This window comes from Tympanuchus pallidicinctus, unplaced genomic scaffold, assembly GCF_026119805.1.
Source record: "Tympanuchus pallidicinctus isolate F22 unplaced genomic scaffold, pur_lepc_1.0 scaffold22, whole genome shotgun sequence".
Classification (NCBI taxonomy): domain Eukaryota; kingdom Metazoa; phylum Chordata; class Aves; order Galliformes; family Phasianidae; genus Tympanuchus; species Tympanuchus pallidicinctus.
Window position 1 is genome coordinate 6,078,781 of NW_026294739.1, and position 24,883 is coordinate 6,103,663.

The 24,883-nt window shown below is 38.2% G+C and overlaps 2 protein-coding genes across 5 annotated transcripts in view; one reads left to right on the forward strand and one right to left on the reverse strand.

Annotated features, from left to right (window-relative positions):
• PXYLP1 (2-phosphoxylose phosphatase 1) overlaps positions 1-24,883 on the forward strand; it is an 858,650-nt gene that overhangs the window by 729,649 nt on the left and 104,118 nt on the right. The window lies entirely within an intron of this gene.
• Positions 1,658-24,883, reverse strand: part of SLC25A36 (solute carrier family 25 member 36) — a 30,821-nt gene continuing 7,595 nt past the window's right edge. Inside the window, exons 3-8 of one of the 2 annotated variants that reach the window (XM_052687075.1) lie at positions 19,561-19,638; positions 16,363-16,463; positions 9,796-9,840; positions 8,907-8,973; positions 6,822-7,111; positions 1,658-5,973 (exon numbers count right to left, since the gene is read on the reverse strand). In XM_052687075.1, the coding sequence (XP_052543035.1) occupies positions 5,780-5,973; positions 6,822-7,111; positions 8,907-8,973; positions 9,796-9,840; positions 16,363-16,463; positions 19,561-19,638 (775 nt within the window). In that variant the 3' untranslated portion in view covers positions 1,658-5,779. The remainder of the gene's footprint in view (positions 5,974-6,821; positions 7,112-8,906; positions 8,974-9,795; positions 9,841-16,362; positions 16,464-19,560; positions 19,639-24,883) is intronic. The other variant, XM_052687076.1, reaches the window with a different exon arrangement.

Here is a 24,883-nt window from a genome sequence, read left to right on the forward strand (position 1 = left end):
GTAATTGTTTTCCTTCAATATTGCTAGTACCTCATCTAGTCACTAATTATCTAGCAACAGTCCCAAATTGTCAAATTTCTTCAAATATTTTCTGCCAGACTTGCACTTTACATGCCTATTTTCAGAATTTTAGATGGATGCTCAAGTCTCAGAATAGACAGCTTGGAATTTTGTTTGCACTTCAGAGGCACTGATTTCAGCAGTTGCATCCTCAGGCCCATCCTAATCATCTGCCACAGGAGCGAGATGAGAAAAAGCTACCAACTTCTGAACCACCACAGTTAAGGTATGAAATGCTCCCTTAGGTAGAAATCCACAGTAGTGCTAAGATTCACCACCTGGAGACTGTCTTTAAAAGCTACTTAACTTCACACAAGTCTATCAGTAGCAAGTACACTTGCATTAGTGAAATCAGTATTAAGAGTATTTCATACAGTACTGAATTTAAAACAGGCAAGTCTATCTTCCCCAGTTTAATACACTGCTTTTTTGTTCATTAGAACTAGATTTCTGTCTCAGCATTTCCTGCCTTTGACTGAAACTACTCACATTGAGTCAGCCTAAAGCACAGTGGCTGGTAACTATGCCTAGAAGATTTGACAAGTATTTTTTTTGGAAGTATCTTTTTCATTTTATTTTTAATTTTTAAGTGTATTACCGAATTCATGGGCTTTAATTGTGAGAGACCTTTAATAAGCTTCACGTGCTTTAGGTTGCATCTATGGCCAACCACCTCTGCATTGCACCACGCCATGACTCAATTAGGATTTCACATACCTTTCCTTTCATATATGCCTTTTGACCAGGGCAAGCTTAATACAACCACTCAAATAGAAAGAGTTGTAAAGTAACATGAATGTCAAAAAATCCCCACACACTTAACCCTGCCAACTTGCTTCTCTGAGAGCTTGAGATCAATATGCAGACAGTTACCATTATGTCAATGATAGGCTTCATTTCAGATGTGCCACGCATAAGCACATGGGTTGCCTGCAGTAATTCCAGCAGACCAATCACCTCTAAGTTTCGATGACCTCGCTGCTAAGAGTCTCAGAAGCAGATTAGGGTAGGTCAGTTCAGATTAACACGTACTGAAGAAAAAGAAATGAAAGTTATCATACACATGCTGTTTTAATGTGAATTTTGAAATACTTCTGAAAGAATGGAATTGGTGACATCAAGTTTGCACCACAGACTGCTAAGGATTCAGTTTCGGAACACACAGGGGAAGGCTAGGCCAGAATGCAGCGTAAACTGCAAACAAAAGCTGCTTATACTTGTGCAGAATGATTTACAAGTTAATTCTGAGAATGGTCTTCATATTAAATACCTGCAGTTAAAAAGAAATCATATCTAATAACGTTTCATCACAAAAGCACTTATAATCCACTCTTTGAATCTCAAGTCTGAACATTTTAAGGAAATACCACCCTTCATTTCTGCCAGTAGTACTGCATGCTAGATGTTTTCTGATGGCTGGTTACTGAACCTCAGCTGACAGACAAAAACAGCATCTGAATTTAACTGTAAGAGCACACACCAGTAACTTATGTCAAATATTACTTCTAACAAAGGATGAATGTTACAAGTACAACACAAATGCATTATTCCCAGCCAGTGTAAAAAATGCAAAAGACAAAAATGATTCACAGTCATCTCCTAATGAATCGCTCTGTTTTAATCACAATTGTCCAGGCACTGGTATATACCAATAATAAAAAATCAGAAACATCAAAGTACAGTTTATCACAGAAGGCAACGTCTGAATAGAAGCACATCATTTTAATTTGCTTTGAAGTTTAAAGCAATCCAAACAAAAGAGTTAACAATATAAATACAGAGTAAATGTACACAGTTTACAGCCAAGAATGTACGCAAGAATAATAGCAAACCTCACGAGTATGAAAGTATCCTCAAACTATCCTTTGTGAGTGTTTAGCTATGACTCTCAGGGCATAATTACGTTCACATATGCAGGGTAGGCAGACTCTCTTAAATAGAAGAACTGAAAACTTACATAACTAAAGCTCTACAGACAAACTTGAAAAAAAAAGGAGCACATTTACCTAGGCACACTTCAGCGTTCAGCTTTTTCTGAATTTGAACAGTTCAAACAGGAAGCGATACATATAAAGGCTCTCCAACATTTTGGATCTGGAAGTTTTCTTTTAAAATAGTACAGGTCTGAGGAATGTTACAAATGTAATCATAGGAACAAAACATAACAGAAAATGTCATTAACAAACATCTCAATTACAAAGAAAATATATGGAGTGCATTATGTAAACAGGGAACTAAACGGGTGCAATGTCCACATCGAAGTGAACAGGCTGATGATTCACTCAAAATAACCAAACAACTCCATAAAACTCTCCTGTAAATCTACCTAAAAGAACAAATGCTAGCAGATCTATTGGTCAGTTTAAGTGCTGGGTTCAGCCCGCTGCAACACACCACAACTCACCTGTTAGCACAGCACTACAGAGACAGAAGGGGTAACAGAGGGGCGGTGAGACGTGACTGCACTCATTGAGGTCAAATTTTCTCAATCTCAGGCCACCCCTGCCACATCACCCCTCAATATGCAGGAGAAACCCAACACCAAGCTGCACACACACCGTCACGCGCAGCTTGGCAGAGAAGCCCCTTCTTCCCCCTGATCAATGCATGCTGCAGTGCCACCTTTTGGCAAGCTCTGCACACTGCGGCCTCAGTGTCCCAAATCAAAACGAGTAGCTTGCAGTAGCATTTAGGGGCCTATCACAACAAAGGAAATATATGGAGAGAAACTAATTACTGAGACTTGTCTCTGACCTCCAAAACCTTTGTTTCTTTGGCAGGGAAAAAGGTGAAATAAATACACTACATTCAAACATAAACTAAGATGACCATTTAAGTTACGAGAAAGTTTAAACACACTCCTTTCAGTTCTGTAGTTAAGGATATTACTAATGTAGCATGTTCTTATTCCCTTTGCTTTTCTTTTTTTTTTTTTCTTTTTGTAAAAAATATCAGGCAAACAATATTAAATTATTTAAGATCTTTGGGAAATATTTCAGAGGTAACTTTATAGTTATCGGTAGTTTAACAAAAATCCAAGAAACTGGGCTTAAGTTTTGTTTCCTTAAATAAGACAAAATAAAAAGATCACCCCTGAAGGCTAAAACATTACTTCAACCCCCACTGACAAGGTGGAACTTCAAGCTGATTGTCTCTTTTCAGCTATTATCACTCATATTTAATTGTCCTTTTAGCATTCTTTGCTTGAATTTTTATTTTAAAAGCAACTCCAAGTGATCTCACCCAGAAGGTACACAGGGTACCCAGACAGCTGCTGGAAGAGATGTACATCTGATCAAGGGAGACTGTATCCAGTAAAAACCACAGGAGAGTAACCCGCACAAAGCCTGGACTAAAGCAAATGTTAATTGTATTCACAAACATCCAAGCTGAAAATTGTCATGCCAATTTTATGTTTGGCTCTGATCAACCAACTCCAGATAGCTGATGGGTAATCCACTTTTTATAGATCAAAAATTAAAGTAGTTAGTTCTGCACTTAGTTGTCTGGATAATGGTATCACGGTAAATCTTTGAAACTCAGAGCCACAAATAATACTCTGGATTTATCCTAGAGAGGCCAATTTTAGAACATACATTTCAGCACTCCCCTTAGTTCTTTAAAACCATCAAATTCACCTTTGTGGGTACATCACAGACCACAGTATTTGCCTTTAAAAGGTAAGACAACATTGCCCAAGGACAAAGACAATACAGACAAGATTCCACTGTGAGGTCACTGTGTGCACACTGTAAGTGGCTCTTAGAGGAAAAAGAAATTAGTACATTTACTTGGAGTACTCAAATATTTTGACAGTGGGGAAAACATTACATGGTTCAAAATAAAGTGAACAAGAAAAAGCCAGACCTATTGTTCTGTAAGCTTCAAGCTTTTATGTACAGCCTACAGAACTACTGCAACAGAGATCCTACAGGTCTACAGCAGAAAATGCTTTATCCTGCAGTTATATGGAAATCAAACCACATGCTTTGTTTAAAACCAAACTGCATGTACTGAACACAGTTTGACTACAGATAACCAGAGTGGGAAAGAAATCTCACAAGCCAGAAGGCCACAAAGTGCATAAGGAGTCATTGATAAGAAAGCCATTGCACACAATGCAGAGTTTAAGTACACTGAAGTACCACACTGGAGGAATCGATAGCACAGTTCTGTCATACCAGTGTAGCAGCATTCATACGTAGAAAGCTATTGCCCCCAGTTTTGTAATCTTTCTCATTAGGATCATGGATGTAGACAGACAGATACTCAAGGTGCACATTAAAGATTTGTCTGGAAACCTGCACAAGTTCTCATAACATTAAACTTGTTTTTGATTGTATGATCAATTGTATGATTTTGGACAATACTGTAAGCTATGTTAGAATTAACTATCTAAGCCTTGTCACTGAATGCAACACATTTTTGCAGCTGGCTTATAAAGCAACAAAAACCAGTGCCTGAATGTTCAGAACTGGAGGATAAGGTTACATGTCAACTGCTGTTCTGAACACCGTCTCAAACTGGAAAAAAATGATACAGCAATTATTAAGGGATATGCTTACAAAAAAATAATTTACTTCTCCATCGTTCTGTACAGCGATTGTCTGCACTGAAGAAACTTATCACAGCTCCAACTTTTTCTTCTTTCTAGTCCTTCCAACCATTGTGATGCAGGATCTTCCCCTGTACTCAAGTGTAGATACCATAAGCTAGGTCAAGCTCTGTCCGAAGTCTTAGGATAAAAACATCCTGCTCTGCAGTAGCAAGAAACTCTGAATTAATCCTGTCTTCACAAACAGTAGGCTGGGCTAGTTAAAGATATCTTGTAACAGTGAGCATTCCTTGGAGAAGCTATAAAGTAGCATTCAGCAAGCTCTCCCTCGGCTGTGTGAGCTACTTGACAGACTAGCAAAGAAAATGATGATACAGGAGGGTGTGTCATAGGCCTCTCTTTTTTAAAAAGGGGGGAAAACTTCAGAACGAAAAAACAGTGATGCAGAAGAACTAAAAATCTACATACACCAATATCAAGAAATTGATAACCTGAAGAGTTCAATAATCAGATTCTCTCTCACCAATCTAGAACACTGTTCAAATTTAAAAAGAAAAAATGCAACACAAGTATCACTGTTTGTAGTGAAGAAGTGATTCAATTTTGGGTCCCTGTGTCATATCCTATTTCTTGAGGTAGCAACATGGAAAGCTTTACACACTGACTACCTCAGTCTCTGTACGAACATTCAGAACAAATGAATGAAAATTTCAGATATGGAAAAGTATGGAAGTATTATCCTCCTCATTCTTCCAACATGTTACTGTGCAGTAGAACAGAACAAAAAGGATGTGGCTGAGAGCAACCATTACAAGGTGGGAATAAGGCTGCCCAAAAAGTTCCATGACCCTTCCCTCACGCATTAAGTCTCTGAAGATGACTGAATAGCCTTATCTATAAATTAACAGATGGAAACAAAGTAGTAGTTTTGAATAAAGAAATGCATCAAGGCATTCCCTAAGGGGCAGCTTCTACTTGTCACCTTGCTAAGAGACCATACAATAAGGCAGCAAAATTATCATAGTTGCCTACAATCAACTTTCTTTTTTGTCCATATCTGCATGTTCCTGATACAACTTTCCTTCTGCCCACCACATCTGGCATTCAGTAGTCCACTCCAGTCTTTCAGTCTTCCGCCTTCCTTTAGGAACACTTGTCGCGCTGCTATCCATCCAGCAAGTAGACTACGACCTCATAGGTTGACATCATGATAGCTGTGTTTGGAATCTGTCTGACCAGATGTGTAGTTAAACCTCGGTAGAGGGATCCATACCCTTCTTCTCGCACAAGCAAAGATAATGTCTGGAAGAAAGATCTGTATTTTGTTCCCTCTTCTCTTAGCCTTGTTCGTACAACTTCTGTATAAAGGAAACCAGATGGGGTTATGTTTGTGATATCACCTTTCCCAGTAACCAACCAGCCATTTCACATTAAAAAAGCCAACCATTCCCCCATTTCAGGTTCTCAATATCAGCGAAGCTCTTAAAAAAAAAAAACAAAAAACAGAAGTTAACCAGCTATGTGTAAGGGACAAAAACTAAATACTTACACACTGCTGAATATACAGCTAAAGGAGTTTGCTTGTCAAAATCCAGAAGAGGACAGTTTGCATTTTTCAGCTTGGAAATGGTCACAAATTAAGTATTCAATACATCAATAAACAATGTATACATAACTACCCTGCTGGAAAATCAAGTGCAACCAAAAACCACACTAGGCTGCCTATTTTCTTATGAGCCAGAAAGTTGTTCTCTCTGTATTGGGTTTATTTGGCCTTATCTCAACCTGTGAGCTTATTCCATTATATTTTCTCCCCATCTTTCTGAGGAGGGAGAGTAAGAAAGCAGTGCATTGGTGCTTAGCTACTTACTGGTGGTAAACCACCACAGTCCCTTATAGAGTTACACGAAATTCCTGGGTACACAGATTCCAAGTTAAAAATTTCCATCTCCCTAAGCACTTCAGGCCACACCCTGGCAAATCCCTGGGAAAAATAAACATTGACAAAAACCAACCACTGTATAATTCCATTTAAAATTATTTTTGTTTCCAAATATTACACTCATGTGGACTCACTGAATGTGCCGTGAATAGCATTAGCCAAAATTTGTTCTTGAGCAAGTGAGTCAAAGTCAGCTACAATTCACTGGAAGGACACAATTTGATCACACTGAGTCAGGCTCTCAACTACACGAGTCCCTCTTACCATGGGGATATGCTATTGATGTTGCACAAGTTTTAGACGTGGCAGCAGCCATCATCATTCCAACAAAGTCCGAAGCTTCTTTTGCCGATTCGTCCTCATTGTCCATGGCAGAAGCAGTCTTATGCTCCAGCAGTTTTCTCTTAATGCTCTCATAAATAACAAAATGAATAACAGTCTCAGATATGCCTGCATAGGATGCCGACATTCCTCTGTAAAAGCCTTTAACACCATCTGATCGATAAACTTTTCGGATACATTCAAAAGCACTCATTCGTTTTTCTCCACGGTTCCTAAGAAGAAAAGAACCAGACAGATATCAAACCAGTGCAACTTGAGATTAGAAAATAATTAAGCAGGTATTCTGAGTGACAAGATGATTCAGGAAATAACTCACACCAATGTTGAGAGATTCCAATTTTGACATTTAAGTGAAGACTCTCAATTTGGAAGTGAACACAAGTAAAACATTACAGTGAATCCAATCCAAACTTCATATAGTAAAATTAAAGAAAAATGTCATACAGATGAATAACTCCATGCTTCCCACAATCTTACAGAACAAAGAGTGAAATTGCCTGAAAAAACAGGCTTCCAAATGAACTGTACAAGTCAGGGATTTGTGAAAAATCTGATGATTTTCTTCTGCATAATAAAAGAATTTTCCCTTAAAATATGCTTCAAATAAACAGATTCTACAGCATGGCAATTACATCCTGTTCTAGAAGTGCAGGTTTTGCAGTAAAGCCTTTAGGAATTATATGATTTTGAGGCATTTGAGCATGAAAAGAGTGGAGAGCAGCTATGATTCAAACAGCAGCTCTCACAGCATCACAGCTATCAACAAACAACAGAGATATCTAAAGAGGGTCTGCCAACCAAAGAAAACAGGCAGTCTTTATCTGATTCAAGCAAGCCACAGCTGATGTCAAGGCATGTACTCATTAGTCTTTGTGATATGCATACTACACTTGAAGGACAATAAAATCTTCATCCTTAGCCTCTCGCTTCTAATTTTCATATGTCAAAACAAAAACTATAAACCCAAGTCAAGTTATACTAGACAGTATCAGTTTGGGTAAATAAATCTAACTCTCACTTTATCTGACACGCTGAATTGAACTGCGCACATGGAAAGATTTATGATTGTACACAACTCTGCAAAGTCCTTGTGATGATACATAGCACATGCTTCAGTGCAGCACGCAGTGCACGCACTTGCAGCATACAAATTCCACCAGCAGAGGTCTCCTGAATGAGCAACTTGCACAGAACAGAACAGCAAACAACCTTCTAAGACATTATTATGAATCGTATGGATACTGTCCAAGCAAGACAGATGTATGAAAATAAAATGATGCATCACTAGATGGCAGTATTTAAACCCCGATGGGCTGAAACTGCAGTACCAGACAGCAGCAAAGTACCAAGCCCAACTTTAAGAAAGAGTGGGCACAAGTATACACAACTGTGAATCCAAACTTGGCTGAGCAAGGTGGCAAATACTTCACAGCAGGTAATGCTGCTGGCTCTGATTTGCTGATGGGATGGGAAAACACAGTTGAAGAACAACTGGCAAGGAAAGCAGCTGGATCTATGTCTTCAGCTCCAACAACATCCCAAGCCACAACTTTCTTGTGCGCCTGGATGGGTGAACTGATACAGACTGCTATAAGTAGTTGTTGTGATGTGAGAGCCTCAACATTGCTTCAAAGCCCCAAATATTTTCTTAACAGGATCAGTGGGAGTTTTGAGAGAAACCTCAGCAGAAAGAAAATGAATGTGTTACTGAAGGAAAACGTAAGTGTGAGGCTGGAAGAATAATATTTTAATCAGATTGATTACCTCATAATTCATTCCTAATTGGCTGGCCAGTTTACTGAAGTGCCTCAAGCACAGCACAGAACAGACTAATAGAGAAAAATCATCGTGTAACTCGTAATTGTAACTTGATCAGCGCCAACTTTCCAATTCAAAATTGTGGATATTGAAAGAGTCAACATTCTGAACAGCAGAAAAGATCCCCAGCGTCTAAGCACAGTATTATCACAACAGAAATATTTCCAGTTTCAATTTGTAGATTCTCACCTTGCATCAAGCTGCAGTCGTGTCTTTACTAGCCAAATGGGATTGGTCATTGTGATTGCAGTAAAACCTAATATTTAAAAATGGAAGAGTTAGATGTGACAGTATCAGAAAGGCAGCTGCAGCTAAGCTTGAAACACACATGGTAAGGTCGGATGCAAAAACTCGGACTATACTGATTTTCAGGAAGTACCCATTTGTAACCTTTCACTGATATTTTATGAATCCATAAAGCCAAAAAACATCTGGCTTTTTTAAAATTTTACATAATGATTTTATAATTTACTCTTAGCAAGAGATTCCCATGTAAAATAAGCCCAACTGTGTATACTTCTATGCCTACGTAATTATACCAACCCTTCTTTGACACCTTAGAACATCAATGCTAGTCTAATATTAGCCAATTAACTTGGAAAACATTTTAGTAAGAACACACTGCAGATACAGCAACAGCAATTTGATATAAAGCATTGTGTCAATTTAACTTGCTCTCTGAAATACAATCCGAGTTTAAAAGCATGCAAACTGAATGAATACTACGTTCAGTGCAGTTAAAAGGCATGTATTACTGTAAGTTAAGAGACCTTTTAATAGTGAACTATGACAAGTTAAATTTAAGAGCTAATGTCTTATTTTGCATTTTGCATTCAAAGCAGATTGTTGATTGCCAGAAATACTTTTACAAGCATATGAGTGTTTAAGTTGTTAAAGTAAATAGTATGACTTCTAACTATCCAGACAGACAGCGACTATTTGGGCTTGCATCAGGGCTACGGGTTAAAGCTTTGATTTTCAGTCCACTAAAGAAAAAAAAAGAAAAAAGACAAAATAAAAAAAAGAGAGAGAAAAGGAAAAAAAAAAAAAAACCAAAAGAAGTAAGAAGCACTCTTACTTCTGCGCAACCGTGGAGAGAAAAAGAGCAAAGGGAAAGGCAGCTCTGAAAAAAAAACAAACAAACCATCTAGAGTTGTAATACCACACGTGCACCATTAATGAGGTGACATGTCTGCAGAAGAGAGAAGGAAAAGGGAAGGACTGGAACATGGCCAGGCAAGAGATGATAAATTTAGACAGCTGCTTGCTAAGTGGCACACATCACTTGCATATCACTACAAAGACATGCTGCCCTTCTGTGAGGGAATGGACTGGGGTTGTGGGAAAGCAACAAAGAGTTATCTTGTTCAGTGCATACCTGGTACAAAATGCTTATACAAGTAACAGGGTATCAATAGGCTTGTTTATGGAGATCGTTAACAGCTTACATAATTATATATATATTTAGTAGAACTGCTTGCATACCAGTTACTTCTGTTTAATCACAATCTATGTTTACACTGCACACAAATTACTGCAATACTCCGAGAAATGCCAAGGGATCTTAACTGTTTTTAAGGTTTGTTCTGCTTCTGCCCCCCAAACTCTTCAATAGATCAATTAGGAATTTCAGTTACAGTTTTAAGGACAAACTATGGGGTTTAGAAGCTACTAAAACTGAGTTACATTTCTGTGCCAAAACAGCAAGAACACCTCAGCAATTTCAGTGATTAAATATATTTTTAAATTGACTAAATTAAAACTAAACTTCCTGAGAACTCACTGCATAGATCATACAGGCTTTTGGCTGATGCTTTTTTGACACACTACTTAGTTTTTCTATGACAAGATAACATATAACCTTTCATGGGATGAAATCCTAACAAGCCAGAAGTGTTTTATACCTGCATTTCATGCACTTCAAATAATTATGTGAAAACTTAAAGCCCTCAGGGACCTATCTAACAGCACTGGATGATTTAAAAACATAACATCTGCAAAAAAACATTCTGCAGTTCATCCAGCCTTTCTGACCTGTCTGCCACATTATGGCATTGGAATTCCGCTGATTCCAGCAGCACTTGACCCCAAACTGAACTAAATGTACACTTTGTATTTTCATGTTCCTATCTCAAATCAGAGTTTTTCCACAGGTACAGTTCCTGTTGGATACTAGAAATGAAAATGACTGAAACAGACTCTTTGAAATAAGGTGGGGATAATAACTAACGTCCCCTACCACACACGTATTCCAGGAAAAGGCTTCTCTCAAAGCTAAGATCCATTCCAAAATCCCTTCTTAATTTGAGATGTTTAATAAGTTGAACAAGACCAAAATATTTTTGCATTCCTATTTATCTCAGGTACACGCTCTGGAATTTCATTAATGTTATACTGTGTTTTGCAGTACTATTAGCTCAGTACTTTCTCTTTCCTTTTCAGTCCTGGTCTCTAAAGATGCTTTATTTGTAACAGCAAACAAAGATGAGATCAGAGGCAATATCTGAGTGACAGCATTTGCCCAGAGCAGCAGCCTCATTCCTCAAGGCAGGCTGAAAGGAGTATCCTGGAAACTGCCAGTGAATGGTGGCTGGCACAGGACACAGCTGACTCTGCCCACACATGCTTTCCTTGGGTTGCTGTATACATTATTTAAGAACAGCACTGCTAACTGTAGGCTCGGACTTCTAGCAAAAGCTGTTTTATCCCCAGAGCTGCCACAAGCCCAAGCAGCACGAGAGCTCTATCAAAGCTTTCAAATCAAAGAGCCTTCAGCAACTCAGGTTTCAACATGAAACAACCACAAAACTCAATTCTTAGAAGTAATGTAGTAAAAATACAGTCAGTAGAAGAAAAATAAAGAGTTGAGTGATGCTGCCCTCAAGGAAGAGGCTCCAAAATATAAATATCCAGAATTTTGGGATCTTTGATAAGATAAGCTTTTCTTTACGGATACAGAAAGCCTATATCACAAGTATTGCTTTAGAAATGAAGGTGAAGGATTCCCAGCAACTGCTAAGCAGCTCTCATTTTTTCCTTTTTTTTTTTTTTTTTTTGGATGCTTAAGAAGTATTCAATGTTGACGTATAGTAAAGCATTTTAACTTTATCAACGTGGTATATCCTCAAGAGATTAAGATTGCATGACAAATACAGATCAATCTGGCAGTACCAGAAACTCCTGAACTTCTATGTTTTAGTTCTGCGAATTCCTATCCAAGTCTCAAATTGAAAACACTATCTCAATCGACTTTTTGAGCTATTCCAGCTAATGACAGGTAAGATCCCAGGTATTCCTACTTATGCATCATATTTCAGAAGTTATATATATATTTTTAGATCTATAAGCCAATGTAATTGATACAGACGCATGTGAATATGGAATGCTGAATCAGAAATCCAAAATAGTAAAATAAAAGCAAACCGAAAGAGAAAACAGAAAGACAGAAGAGACACTGTAGACATATTAAAAAGAAACAGAAAAAAGGAGGTCTTCAAAATAATGTGACAACAAATATCAGCTGCAGCATTTTAAAGGCAGCTCTGGGACATTCAAAAAATAAAAAAGCCTTGTTTAACCCACTAAGGGACACTGAATTAGCCAACAGAGCTAAGTAAAAGTAGCAGCTATCAGTGAAAGGTATTTTCCACCTTTCCCTGAACTGCACAGAAAAAATTAATTCAACAGAGTTCAGAAGTGTTGTCTTTGCACAATGCACACAATGTGTATTCAAGGTAATGAAAGTGAATTCCCCTTAATTTGTTTATTTAATAGATATTACAAACCCAACGTGTGGTTCTTACACTAGAGGCTGCAAGAGACGCTCAGTTCAGTACTCACGAGGTTTAAGTTAGTCCATATTTCTGCAGGAAGTGACCTGCGGGTGGGGAGCATGAGATGACACGATCTCACTCTTTTCACGGGAGAAATGTACAGTAAATGCCTAAAATAGACACAGGCTTTTCTGTATCATAACAACAAGCAGTGACCTCATCAGACACATGTGTACAAATCGAATCCCATTGGAAGGGTTTGGGAATTATTTTGAGATTCTAACTTTTTTCAGGTAAAAGTTTAGGAAAAAAAGAAAGAAAAATAATCAGAACAGGCCACAGATAATAAAATAGTTGCATAAAATGCACTGAGTACTGAAATTTCTGCTCATTTGCAGCAGTTCAATTTTACATCTCCATATACTTACCTATGTACGAGATGGCTAAGTGAACCCTCCTCCTTTCCCACACCCTTCCAAATATCACTTAAAAAAAAAAAGTAGGCCTGCCTCAGGACTGAAAAAGCAAGGTGGATGCCTTATGAAATCGAAGTTTCTAGTGTCAATAATCAGCAACTTAAATACACAATTTACTTGGTATTTAGTTTACTGCGTACACCAAAAAGTTACATTTTATCTTCACTAAGAAAGAAAGCAGTCCTAAACAAAAAAAAATCTATCTACACTAGCATTGATTGGGTTTGTTTGCTAGTAGAGTTACAAAAAGAACAGCAATAGTACTTCAGGCAAAGTAGTTTTGAAGCAGATTTGCAACAATATTGCCTGAATGATGCTATTAATCATTAAAAAGCAAATCAGAAAGCCATACAGGAATCAAGTATCCCACTCAGTTCTTAAGTTTTTATTCTCTGCTGGGATAAAAGATGCTGAGCAAGTGAAATGAGAAGGCAGAATTCACAGTGAATCTGAAAATTTAGCCTAACTTCGGAATGTACAGAGAAACTATCTTCATACAGCAAACACTCATTCTTGTATGTATGCTGCAGCTCCACTCACTGTCTGAGCTTTCAGTAAGAATCATGTAATACATCAGGTGGTAAACAAAAAGTAATCTAATCTTTGTGGGGATACATTGGTATTTTAGAGATGAAGGTGATGCAAAATTATATTGTAGAAGCTAGCACACAGGAAAAGAAAAATATTTTCTAATTGCATAAGGCATCAGTTACTGATATGTAGCATAATTCATCCTCCTCAGAAAAAAAGCAAATATACTGAAGCGTAAGTAAAACCAACAATCTATGCTTCATCTTGGGAAGGAAGAACCAAGCCTAAAACCAAGGAGGTCTAAAATACTGTACCTCAGTTTCTTGCTTCCAAAAATGCCATGTGTATGAAGTAATCCGCTTTGCAATAACATTAGTCTAGTGGGGGATATTTACGTATTAACATCAACACAAGTAAACAGTATTTCAAGTTTAGTGAAGTTCACTGCTTACAGTGCTTTGATATAACATATTAATGAAATAAAGCTATGGATGACTTACAGATTTTTTTAAAAACTGCATGTTTGCATCACTGTATTTTTCAACCTATAAGAAAAGTTTTGTAAGTGCAAACACCACCTCATACTCATTACGCATCAAAAACCTCTTAATTAAGACTGAGGCACTCATTTCCTTACTGAAACCAATGGCAGCTGCAAAAGAAAAATTAATGCTGATTATTTTTGCTAGTTGTAGTGTTTATCCAGCTTGCCAATTCTGCAATTTCAGGTTCCCAAGCATATTACAGCAGACTTCTGTTAACCTCTTTAAGTCAAGCAGTTAGGAGGTCTCATTTGATTTTGCCCCTGTTCTTTTGCCATTTCCTTGAGATGATTTGCATCACATAGCAGTACAAACCTTGCTGGTAAAACTTAACAGGTGCTTTAAGTGCATTGTCTGAAATATATCAGAATTATAAAAACAAGGTTAGCATGTTCCCCAAAAAAACCAGTTAGCACACTGTTTATAAGTACAGTCCTTCACACATTTATCAAAACAGCAGTTGTACTGAGTGCAAAGAAATTCTTTGTAAAAGAACCTTCTTGTGCAGGTCTTCCAAAGAATGTTTAAAATTTACAAAAGAAACGTGACCTGCAGCATGAACCTGAACTGGGCATTCAGTTTCATTAGGTATATGATTTGAGAACAACTGCAGAACTAGGTAAGTGTGAGAAAGATAACAGCCACATAAATATTCAATAATAAAGTGACTGCAAAAAAAAGCAAATAGAAGTTTGGGCTAAAATACATTTACCTCAGCCTACATTTAGCAGCAGTCTTAAGTGCAAGTGCAAAACACAATCTTCTGAAAGGGAAGCAAGTCAACAGGCACATACAGAACTCCTTGAAAATCTGTGTCTCAAGTCCTTGGGAAAGTCATTACACCACAACTCCACAAAAGTTCTTTCCATTATGGATAGAGGACAGTAAGTTGAAAGGTACAGCAAATCAATTCCTCATTTGTTTGTAGTAATGCATGAGTTTTACAGTATGATCTTCAACTGAGAATAAACTTTTCCTCCCTCCCTAGCATCCATACATTTTCCCCCTTTAGAATTCAATTTTTGCTTTATTCTCTTAACAAACAGCTGAAGACAAGAAATAATAATCATATAATAAGGATTTCTGAAGTGATTAGCTGATGAGGATCAACTTTTCATGAAACTCCTCCCGCTTCATGCTACTCACCTACAAATAAAACACATACTGGTAGGTGGGAAGAAATACTCTATCATTTGAGAACCCTATTTTGCCTGTTTAAGATAAATGGCTGTCCTCACGTCTGTAACTTAGAAGGTTAAATACTGCCACTACACTTCTCATATGATGGAGCTAAGCATTAGTGTATTATTTAACTAAGAAGCTAACGTCACTTAAATTTACTACAGTATATAACAATTTCTTTGTAATAGATCATTAGCAAGTATTAAACAGAAGTCATTCTGATCATCTTTTTGTCAACATCCTGGGCAGCCCATTGACTGTGAAATTTGGCATGAATTAGAAAATTCAAAAGCCTATATATAATAATACTGCAGAATTCATCCTTGACTATCTATGACCCATGGAGAAAAACTTCTTAAAATTTGTTTCTGTACAGAAAACACAGGCAACAACAGGCAAATTGTGAGCTCGATTTTTTCAGGTTAAGTCTGTTATCAGAACCTTTAATTCCTCATTAACAATCCCAAAGCACAAAACATGTAAGTTAAGTAACAACAAGTACTGCCAATTGCTAAAATGCACTGAAGTTACATGGTAGATTAAAGGAATTCATTTTCAGAGAAAATATATGAATATGATGGAAGTCTGCTCTACTATGGCACTGTAGTGGTTGAATAAACTTCACATAGATCAGTGTTTGAGCAAAGGATGTTTGGGGGAGGGAAGATGGACAACTGTTACATATAGTTATACAAATCTGTAGGCATATTTCAGAAAGACAAAAATAGGTCAGACATATAAAGCTGCAACAGAAAACATGAGCATAAAAAATAGATTAAGAATTATTTAGCCAAAGTTCAATGCACACAGTGCTGTTTATAGTTTGCAGAACAGAAACTACTGTATTTAAAGCATTCAGTTGTGTCACAAATTTACAGGTGAGGAAGCAGACATGCAAGTTTTCCTTGTAAAGATTATTCACACAGTTTAAAGACTTTCATTAACACTAAGTGCAATGTTTCTTGTGCACATTTCTCCAAGTGCCTTTTATAACAAGGGGCCAAAACAGGTAACAGCTACCGAAAGTCGTCATTCAGCCACCAAACATTTTCTGCTTTTTTTCCCCCCACACATTTACAACCAACTCTCATTTGTCACTAGGACTGTAAAATGAAGAAGCTATAAAGTTACAGATCCTTACCTGCCACACCAGCTGAAATCATGTGTACCTGGGTAGAATCTGGATTGAAAATATTGTTCAACTTTTCCTTGCAGTTTGAGTAAGCAGCAAAATATATCGCTCTAAAAGTAGAACAAGATGTGAGTTATGCTGTTTTATGTGTTGATGCCCTTACAGGCAGTAAGGAAAAACTGCTCAAGGAATAATTCCTGCAAAGCAATGGGACTATTTTAGGAATGACAAAATGAGAACACCAAGGGGAAGGATGCATAATTGAAAATACAGCAGTGGCTTGTGTGACAGTAAGAAATCTACAGCCAGGAAAGCAAAATAACAGACCTGAAGGTATATTGCTCAGCATTTCTGTAACAGCCCAACTTTGTTCTAATGACATAACTGTTTTCAGCAGTTCTGAGAATCTGAGAAGAATAGGGCTTTTTGTTTGGTTATTTTAAAAACCAAACAGCAGATTTAATAACTTCAGATTATAAATATTTATATTTAAAATGCTTCAGCAGCTGTAAGCATGGGATCTGAGTTTTCTTTCTCTAGCCTCGTATTTAGAACGGGCACTTTGCTTTTTTCCTCAATACATTACACAGAAAGCACTTGTGCTACATTCAAATCTGCAAGCTGGTGTCAAAACAAAGCTAGACAAAAAATCATGTCAATGCAGTCATAAGAATACTTGTTTTCATTCATCAAGGCCATAAAGCTGATATTAAGTACATAAAAAAAACTTACATTTGAATTTGTAACTCAGGTTTTTTCAAGTATCTTTACAAAAGGAAAAAGTAATACAAGTTTTCACGAACAGAACATCAACCTCATTAGCTGTGCAAACAAGTTTTTCTTTATTACAAGAAATGATAAAGTGTTTGCTAATGGATGTAATTTCTAAAATGGAATCTGGACCCAGTTAAGTATACTGGATATGTTATAAAACATGCTTCTCTACAGCTTATTTAAACAAAGAGCTGCTGTTAAATCCACTTAGCTAGAGCTTAATTGAAATGAAGTAGTGGATGAAAACAGTCTGGAGGGGAACAGGGATGTGCCTGTTTATAAGGCATTACACCAAGAGGACATTTTAGCATGAACACCAAAGAAAGCAGGCTAGCTAGATGCAAACAGAAATTATTGAAAAGAAATTCCCTAATAAGTTCTTAGCAATTGAGGCTGTTCTTCATTGAGGGTAGTCACTTCAAAATGGAATTCAATGCTACGTAATAATGACTGTTGTAAAGGATCTTTTAAGTCTCTTGCAAAAAGAAAACAAAAGCTGATTAAGGGAGGAAAAAAAAGCAGCAAATGCTAAATTGTCCAAGAAATTACTACCCCTAAACAATAACGAAGAGATCAGTGAGCCTTTATGGGTCAATAAATGAAATGTAAAAATTACTTTATTTTGTAGAAGGAAAAAGTGAGAACTGCAAGCACAAGACTGCAGTCCACACACGGTGTGCATCCCCATGGTTTTAGTAGCATAGAGAGAATAAAGCTGCAGGTTCTAAAGAAGGAAGCTACAACTACACATTGTTTTGTTACAGATGAACACAGAACACAACAGGGGAGATTAAAGGGACAGGAGGTGAGAGAACTTCCTAGGAAAGGCATCTGTTGGAACCAGAGAAAGCCACGGTGCTGAACATTCAGATCCAGCTAGACTATCATCAAGTCCACTCTTCAGCATAGAAACTATCTAGATTACAAATGAGGAAATTAATTATTCTAGCCTTCTCTCGCTTTTGTTTTTCCTCACCTGCTATCTATATTTTTTGTTGGTGGTTCCTAGTTCAGAGATACACATAATATTGTATTTGGCAAAGTCTTCAGATGCTAACTGCTCACTGACAGCAGATTAAGAGACAAGATCTTCCTTTCATTTTTGAAGAAATTACATTCAGAATGCTGCAACATTACATATTACATATTGATATCCCACAGGTATCAAGAATACAAAGCTACAATCACTTCAGCTTCTCCAAACACCAGTGCTAAGTTAGTGACCAGAAAATACCTAAACTATTCAAAATATTTCAAAAAAATCAGCCGAAATTAAAGTATTCCAACTGCTGGATGATGCTTTTCTCTTATTCATACAGAGAATCTACAAAACACCACCCCATCTGATTCAAATAGAAGACAAAGCAATGATGAATAGAAAACCCAGCTTAATAACATTTTCCAAAAGCATGCAAGGACACTGAACCACAATAGTTAAGATACTTCCCAAAATCAGTGTGCAGGAGATGGGAATAATATCTTCTGTTCAGATAAAAAGAAAACAACGGAAGCAGGGTACAAAGTCAGGGGAAGAATAAAATCATTATGACTATATAATCCTGATGCAAAAATATTTCATCTTAAAAACAGAATAGAAAAGAATGAAAATGGACCAAAAGAAGACCAGCTTCACTCAGAATTAAGCAACTGTAATAGTCTTACAAATCTTTGCTTACATATCCCTCCTTAGAAATTCTGTTTTTCAATGAACTGTGGCTAATACTTGTATGCAAGGATCAATACAAACTTGGCCATAATCTACACCTCACACTGCCTGACACTGATAGTAGGGTAGCTACTAGGGTAGCATTTCAACCAACGCAGAATAACTGACAGCAGTAATACCACTGCCACTTAGACCAGGTTTACATTCTGACCTGCTTTATTCTCTGACACTGCCCTTCTGCCCTTTGGAGTTCAGCCTGCTGCTGCATCTGCTTAATCTGTGATGGGTGTTAAGTTTCACCATACTCATTTTTATCTTTATTCACATTTTAGAAGGCCAGCAGTCTGTGCTTCACCAGAATTTATGTAGAAAAAAGAGCCAGTGTTTTGCCTATGGTCATACAATTACTTTCCAAATGATGGATTAACTGAAGGCTAACTCTGTGCATAAGGTACAAACTTCTGTTTACAAATGCAACTCCTTACACATACTCTTTTTTAACTGGTAGAAACTCAAGAGTAAGGAATAGCATACAGAACAAGGCATTAGGAAATGCTGAGACACCCGGTGCAGGAATGTGGGTCTGGAGCAGCAAAGCATGAGTTGTTCAGTATTTTCAGATACCATCTATCCCAGGAACAAAAGGATAATTACTAGTAAGTATTTAGACTGCAATAACTCACTTGAAATAAGCCCTCAATCTCTTGAAAAATACACAGCAACCAAAATTTCACTGAAATTATTCCACTTTGAATATCTGTATTTACCTGGAAGGAGCAACGCCTACCAAGTTAGGACCCAGCCCTCTAAACAGAGAACGAGGACCTTCCTTTTGCAAGATCATCCTAGAAAACAAAAGCAACAATATTTTAATATTCATATCAAATTTAATGAATGCATTGACCAGAGTCAATATGGCATCATCATTTTAAGCTTTGATCTTTGTGTATAGCTTTGACAATGCCGTGATGACCACAAAAGTTAAATCATTTCCCAGAATCAGCATAACATTTCATTATTGCTTAATGTACCATAAAAACCAAAGAACTGAAGGCAGAAGTCTACACAGACTTTTCTCAAAGATCAGATTCTACCTATGATGCTACTCATTGTTAATATGCTTAAGTGTCCTTTTATTAGTGAGAAAATACTGAGCACTGAAGTGGTCACATTTCTGTAGGCTTTTAGATGGCATTAGGGAGAAATGGCTTTAGAGAGATTGTCCTATATTCCTTTCATACTCCTTAGCTCTCAGATTTTGAGAACTTTTGGGGGTAAGAATGGCAGAGCACGGAGGAAGAGAGTTATAAAGATTCAGTTAGAGGAACAGCTGTAAGCCTCCTGAGAGCATTCACTCTGTTGCTAAAATCATGCCCAGCCAAGCATATATTTTACAAGCTCCCACTTACCCTTCTCGTAAAGACAGAAACCTCAGTATGATTTGGCATGTACTGCCCTGGTTTGATTCTACAAGATTAAGTACAGTAAGTCACCTGTCATCTGTCGAGGGAAGCAGACTTTCAGATAAGAAGCACTGCCCTCTCTGTTCCCATGCAGGGCCCACATCAACACGTTAGAGAACCCCGTCTGTCCCATTTTCGTGATTTTGATCTGCGAGACCTTTGTAGCAAGATTCAAGCTACAATACATGTGACCTCTAGCAGTACACACTCCCTCACCCCTCCAGTCCTTCATGTTTCCCTGCAGGGCTTCTTCCTACACTGGTATGCAAGTTCACAAAGCTGCAGGTGCCTGTGTCACTGCTGCACCACAATACAGCTCTTTCTGTGACTGAGGTACTCAACATCTTCCTTCTATTGATTGGGTAAAAAATTATTAGTAACCACTTAAGACAGAAGGTACTCAGTTACTAAGTTTTCAACCAAAAACGCATTCTTTGCTTTACTCTTTCTACAAGATAGAGACTTTTTTTATTTTGACTTTGATGTCCCCTATAATAAAAGGAAATTGAAACATCCAATATGAGAAGTGGCCCTTCCTTGAGGCTTGGAGGCTTACAATCCTCCATCCAACAGCAACAGTTGAACAGTTCTGAACCACTGCCTGTGTGTTCCTACCCAAGCAATGTTGCCAGCCATGGAGCTGGTGGGTCTTCTCAAATCACTACTGAAGACAATTCTCACCTCCTCTCACAAGCAAGAAGCCTCTTGTACTGTCCTAATCTTATAGGAACCAGATTCACTATAAATACAATTCTGGAAAGATTGCTTGGATGGCAGAATTCCATGTGACCTCCTGTCTTTGTAAGACTTGCAGAGAAACAGGGAATACAGAAAGTCAGTTGATAGATCTCAGAGGAGGAATTACTAACAGAAACACTTGGAATATCCATCCCACCTAACTGTGGTTTCTTAAAGAGAGAACAAGCTGAAAACAGCAGCAAGATTTTTTGGTACAGAGGATATCCACAAATCTTCAATTTTAGTGAAACCTAACTGATAGATGAAAGCTCTCTGTCGCATAGAAAGAGATTCCGGAATTAATCTGATTTCCTGAAGCAGAAATTGTGTATTTCACAACAGCTCTGCCATCAAATCAAACCAAAAGTTTAATAAGTTTATTCTCAGTAATCAAAATAAAATAGTGGTTCTGAACTGTTGCATCAGTATAAAGAAGTCATTGTGACTATCAGGAATGCTGGCATATAATGTGCCCAGCAATAACTTGCTTCATATCCGTAATAGTTACTGAGGTCACTGAGTCGCTTCACAGAATTAGTGTACTGAATACATCCAAAAGTGCTTCAGAAATCCTCTTTACTTCAGCATATCTGCCATCCTGAAACCATTCTAATACTTACACAGAAGGAACTATCGGAAAAATTCTTAGCACAGAGTTCAGCACACTCACAGTATCAGATTATAGCAAAACTGAACTGAACATGCAACCTGTGTTCCCAAAGCACTCATACTTTAACATTAATCACCTACAACATAAAGCACTGCACATATTATATGTAGGCATGCACATATATGAATGTGTACAAAGCAGCAGAAACCTCAGTGCTTTTGTAAAACTTATAAGTCTTCCATTTTTTTTCTTCTGGATCTACAGCATCCCCAAGACTTCTCAAAGCAACAAATAACAGAAATCACAGAAGAATTTTCCTTCGACAGGAAGCAGGCAAGACTACAATGGCAATAGTTACTGATGCTCTTCTGCGTTCACAGGCTGGAAGAGGTACAGTCTACTCTGAAAATGACAAACTTTTTGAATTAAATATCAGATCTCAAAGTCTGTACTGTTTATCAAAAGCAGTAAATGGCAAATCTGCAACTGGGAGAGCAGCAGTAATGTTTCATTCAGCCCTAGTTGACCTGCAAATATCACGTGAGTAATTTGCAATGCAAAGTTGATCAGATTTCGATCATCAAGACCTCTGGCTTAAACTCAGCAAAGTTAGACACAAAAGGCATGAGCAATATGATATACACCCAACGGATATTTAGGAATAAGAGAATTCACTTCTGTTGCCAGAGAACACAGTTGCCTGCACTGGCTCATCTGAGTTTATTTTCCTGGCACAGATGCCTCTGATATCTCACCACTGTTGACTGTTTAGGTGAAATGATTCCACAACAGTCAGTTAAATTGAAATTCCAACTTCACTTGCACAATTCATCCTACTTTCAGACGAGGACTGTAAGCTCATGCACAAGACTTGGAGCACTGCACTCAAGTTAGTATGAGAAAAGACAACCAAATCCTGACCCTTCAATTCTGAAAACGTTAAAAAAAAATCTTCCATGCAAGCAGCTATTTGGGTACAAGCTCTATTTAAGCACCATCTTCTAACCAGATAAACCCTAAATCTTACACAGCAATCGCCAAAAGAGACTGCCTACAAATTACTTCACCAAATTATTCAGACCAGCAGTAGCTGGTCTGAAGCTTAACTAAGTCTTTCTAATGCAAGGAGCAATAACAGACCCTTCCTGGAAGAGAACTATCCTCTTATATCCAAATTCTAAAGCTACCTTCCCATAACTGGCTAGCTAAGCCCCCCAAAGTGAACTCTACCTGTGATCAGACTAGCAGTAGAACTGTGGACAGAGACCTCTTCTGCTGCTACTTCATGAAATAAGCACTCACGAGAAGGGGAAGAAATGCAGTCATAGAATCATTAAATGACTTGGACTGGAAGGGACCTTAAGGATCATTTCTTTCCAAGCACCCTGCTGTGGACAGGGTTGCCGACTACTAGATTAGGCTGCCCAAGAGCCTATCCAACCTGGCCTTGAACACTGTCAGGGGTGGGGCATCCACCACTGTTTTGGGCAACTTGTTCCAGGGCCTCACCTCTTGCCAAGTAAACAATTTCTTCCTAAATCTCCCTGCTTTTAGTTTAAAACCATTCCCTCTTGTCCTGTCACTATCAAACCATGTAAAAAGTTTCCCTCTCTCCTGTTAGCTACCCTGAAGTACTGGAAGGTTGCAATGAGATCTTCCTGGGGCCTTTTCTCCAAGCTGAAAAAACCCACCTCTCTCAGCCTGTCTTCCTAGGAGAAGCGTTCCAGCCCCTGGTCATCCTTATGGCCATCCTCTGGACCCACTCCAACAGTTTTACATCTTCCTTACACTGGACCCAAGGCCTGGACACAGTACACCAGAGGGGACCTCATGAAGGCAGAACAGAGGGGGACAATCATGTCCCTCATTCTATTGGTCACCCCTCCTTTGATGCAGCCCAGGATACTGTTGGCTTTCTGGGTTGCAAGCACACACTGCTGGCTCATGTCAAGCCGTTTTTTTTTTTTTTTCCTCCATCAGGACCCTCAAATTGTTCTCTGCAAGTCTGCTCTGAGTTTTCCTCTCTGTTCAAAGAGGTGCCATGCAATTAAAATGCCCCAGGCCACAGCAAAATTAGAACATAGTTAACTCTTTCTAGCTCTAAGAAGTGTCACTAGGCACATGTCTACTAGAAAACACCAAATGGCTTCTAGTCTATGTTTTCATCAACATTCATGATCTGGACACAAACCAAGTTAAAAATTTGTATTAACAAATCCAGCACCTAATTGGACTTCTTTGTAAGGGATCTACATAGACTGGAGAGCTGGACAATCAGTAGTATGAAATTAAACAAAGGAGAATGCGGGCTTCTGCACCCAGGAAGAGCAATGCCAGAAACAGCTACAAATTGGTAAACAAGTGACTGGAGAGCAGACCAGCAGAAAGGATCTGGGGCTGATGGCTGACAGCAGGCTCTACATAAGCCCTGACAGCTAAGAGGGCAAGCTATGTTTTGGAGTGCATTAAATACACCAAAAGAATGCATTCAATACATTACAATGCATTAAAAAGATGCAATTCTCTCACCACGAGCATTGGAGAGGCTTTGCCTTGAATACTGTGTACAGATCTGGACTCCACAATATGAAAAGGAGGTTAAGGATTGAAAACATCCAGAGGAGAGCAACAAAGCTGGTAACAGGGCTGGCAGGTGCATCCTGTGAGAAGAGTCTGGGGTTGTCCAGTCTAGAGGCAAGGAGGCCTAAAGGTGACCTCAGTGCTCTCTGCAACTCCCTGAGCAGGGGAAGCAGAGAAGCACCACGCTCTGCTGCTGAGAATGCACTGGGAGTGATTAAGAGCTGTGACATGGTAAGATCTGACTGGATGTAGGAGAAACTTCACTGTGAGGATGGCCAAACATTGGAAGAGGCTTCCTAGAGAGGTGACTGATGTTCCATGCCTGTCAGTGTTCAAGTGCCCTCAGTAACATACTTCAACTTTTGTTTAGCCTTGAAGTGGTCAGACAATTGGACTGGGTGATCTTTTTAGGTCCCTTGCAACTAAACTGTTCTAATCTTAAGTGTTACGAGTGCTCCCAGTGGGTTTTGGGGATGTAGGCTGGGGTCATGAATTCCACAAGATACGCAAGCTCTGGATAGTTCAAGGTACAGACTCAAAAATGAAAGACACTTGGAAAGCTAGAATGTGAAATTTATAGTTACATAGCAAAATACAGGAAATGTAGAAGTGAGATGACAGATACAGAAGTCCATCTTTTACACAGATTTATCCATTTGTCTAGCACACCTCCCCCTCTGGCCCTAAAACCAAATCAAA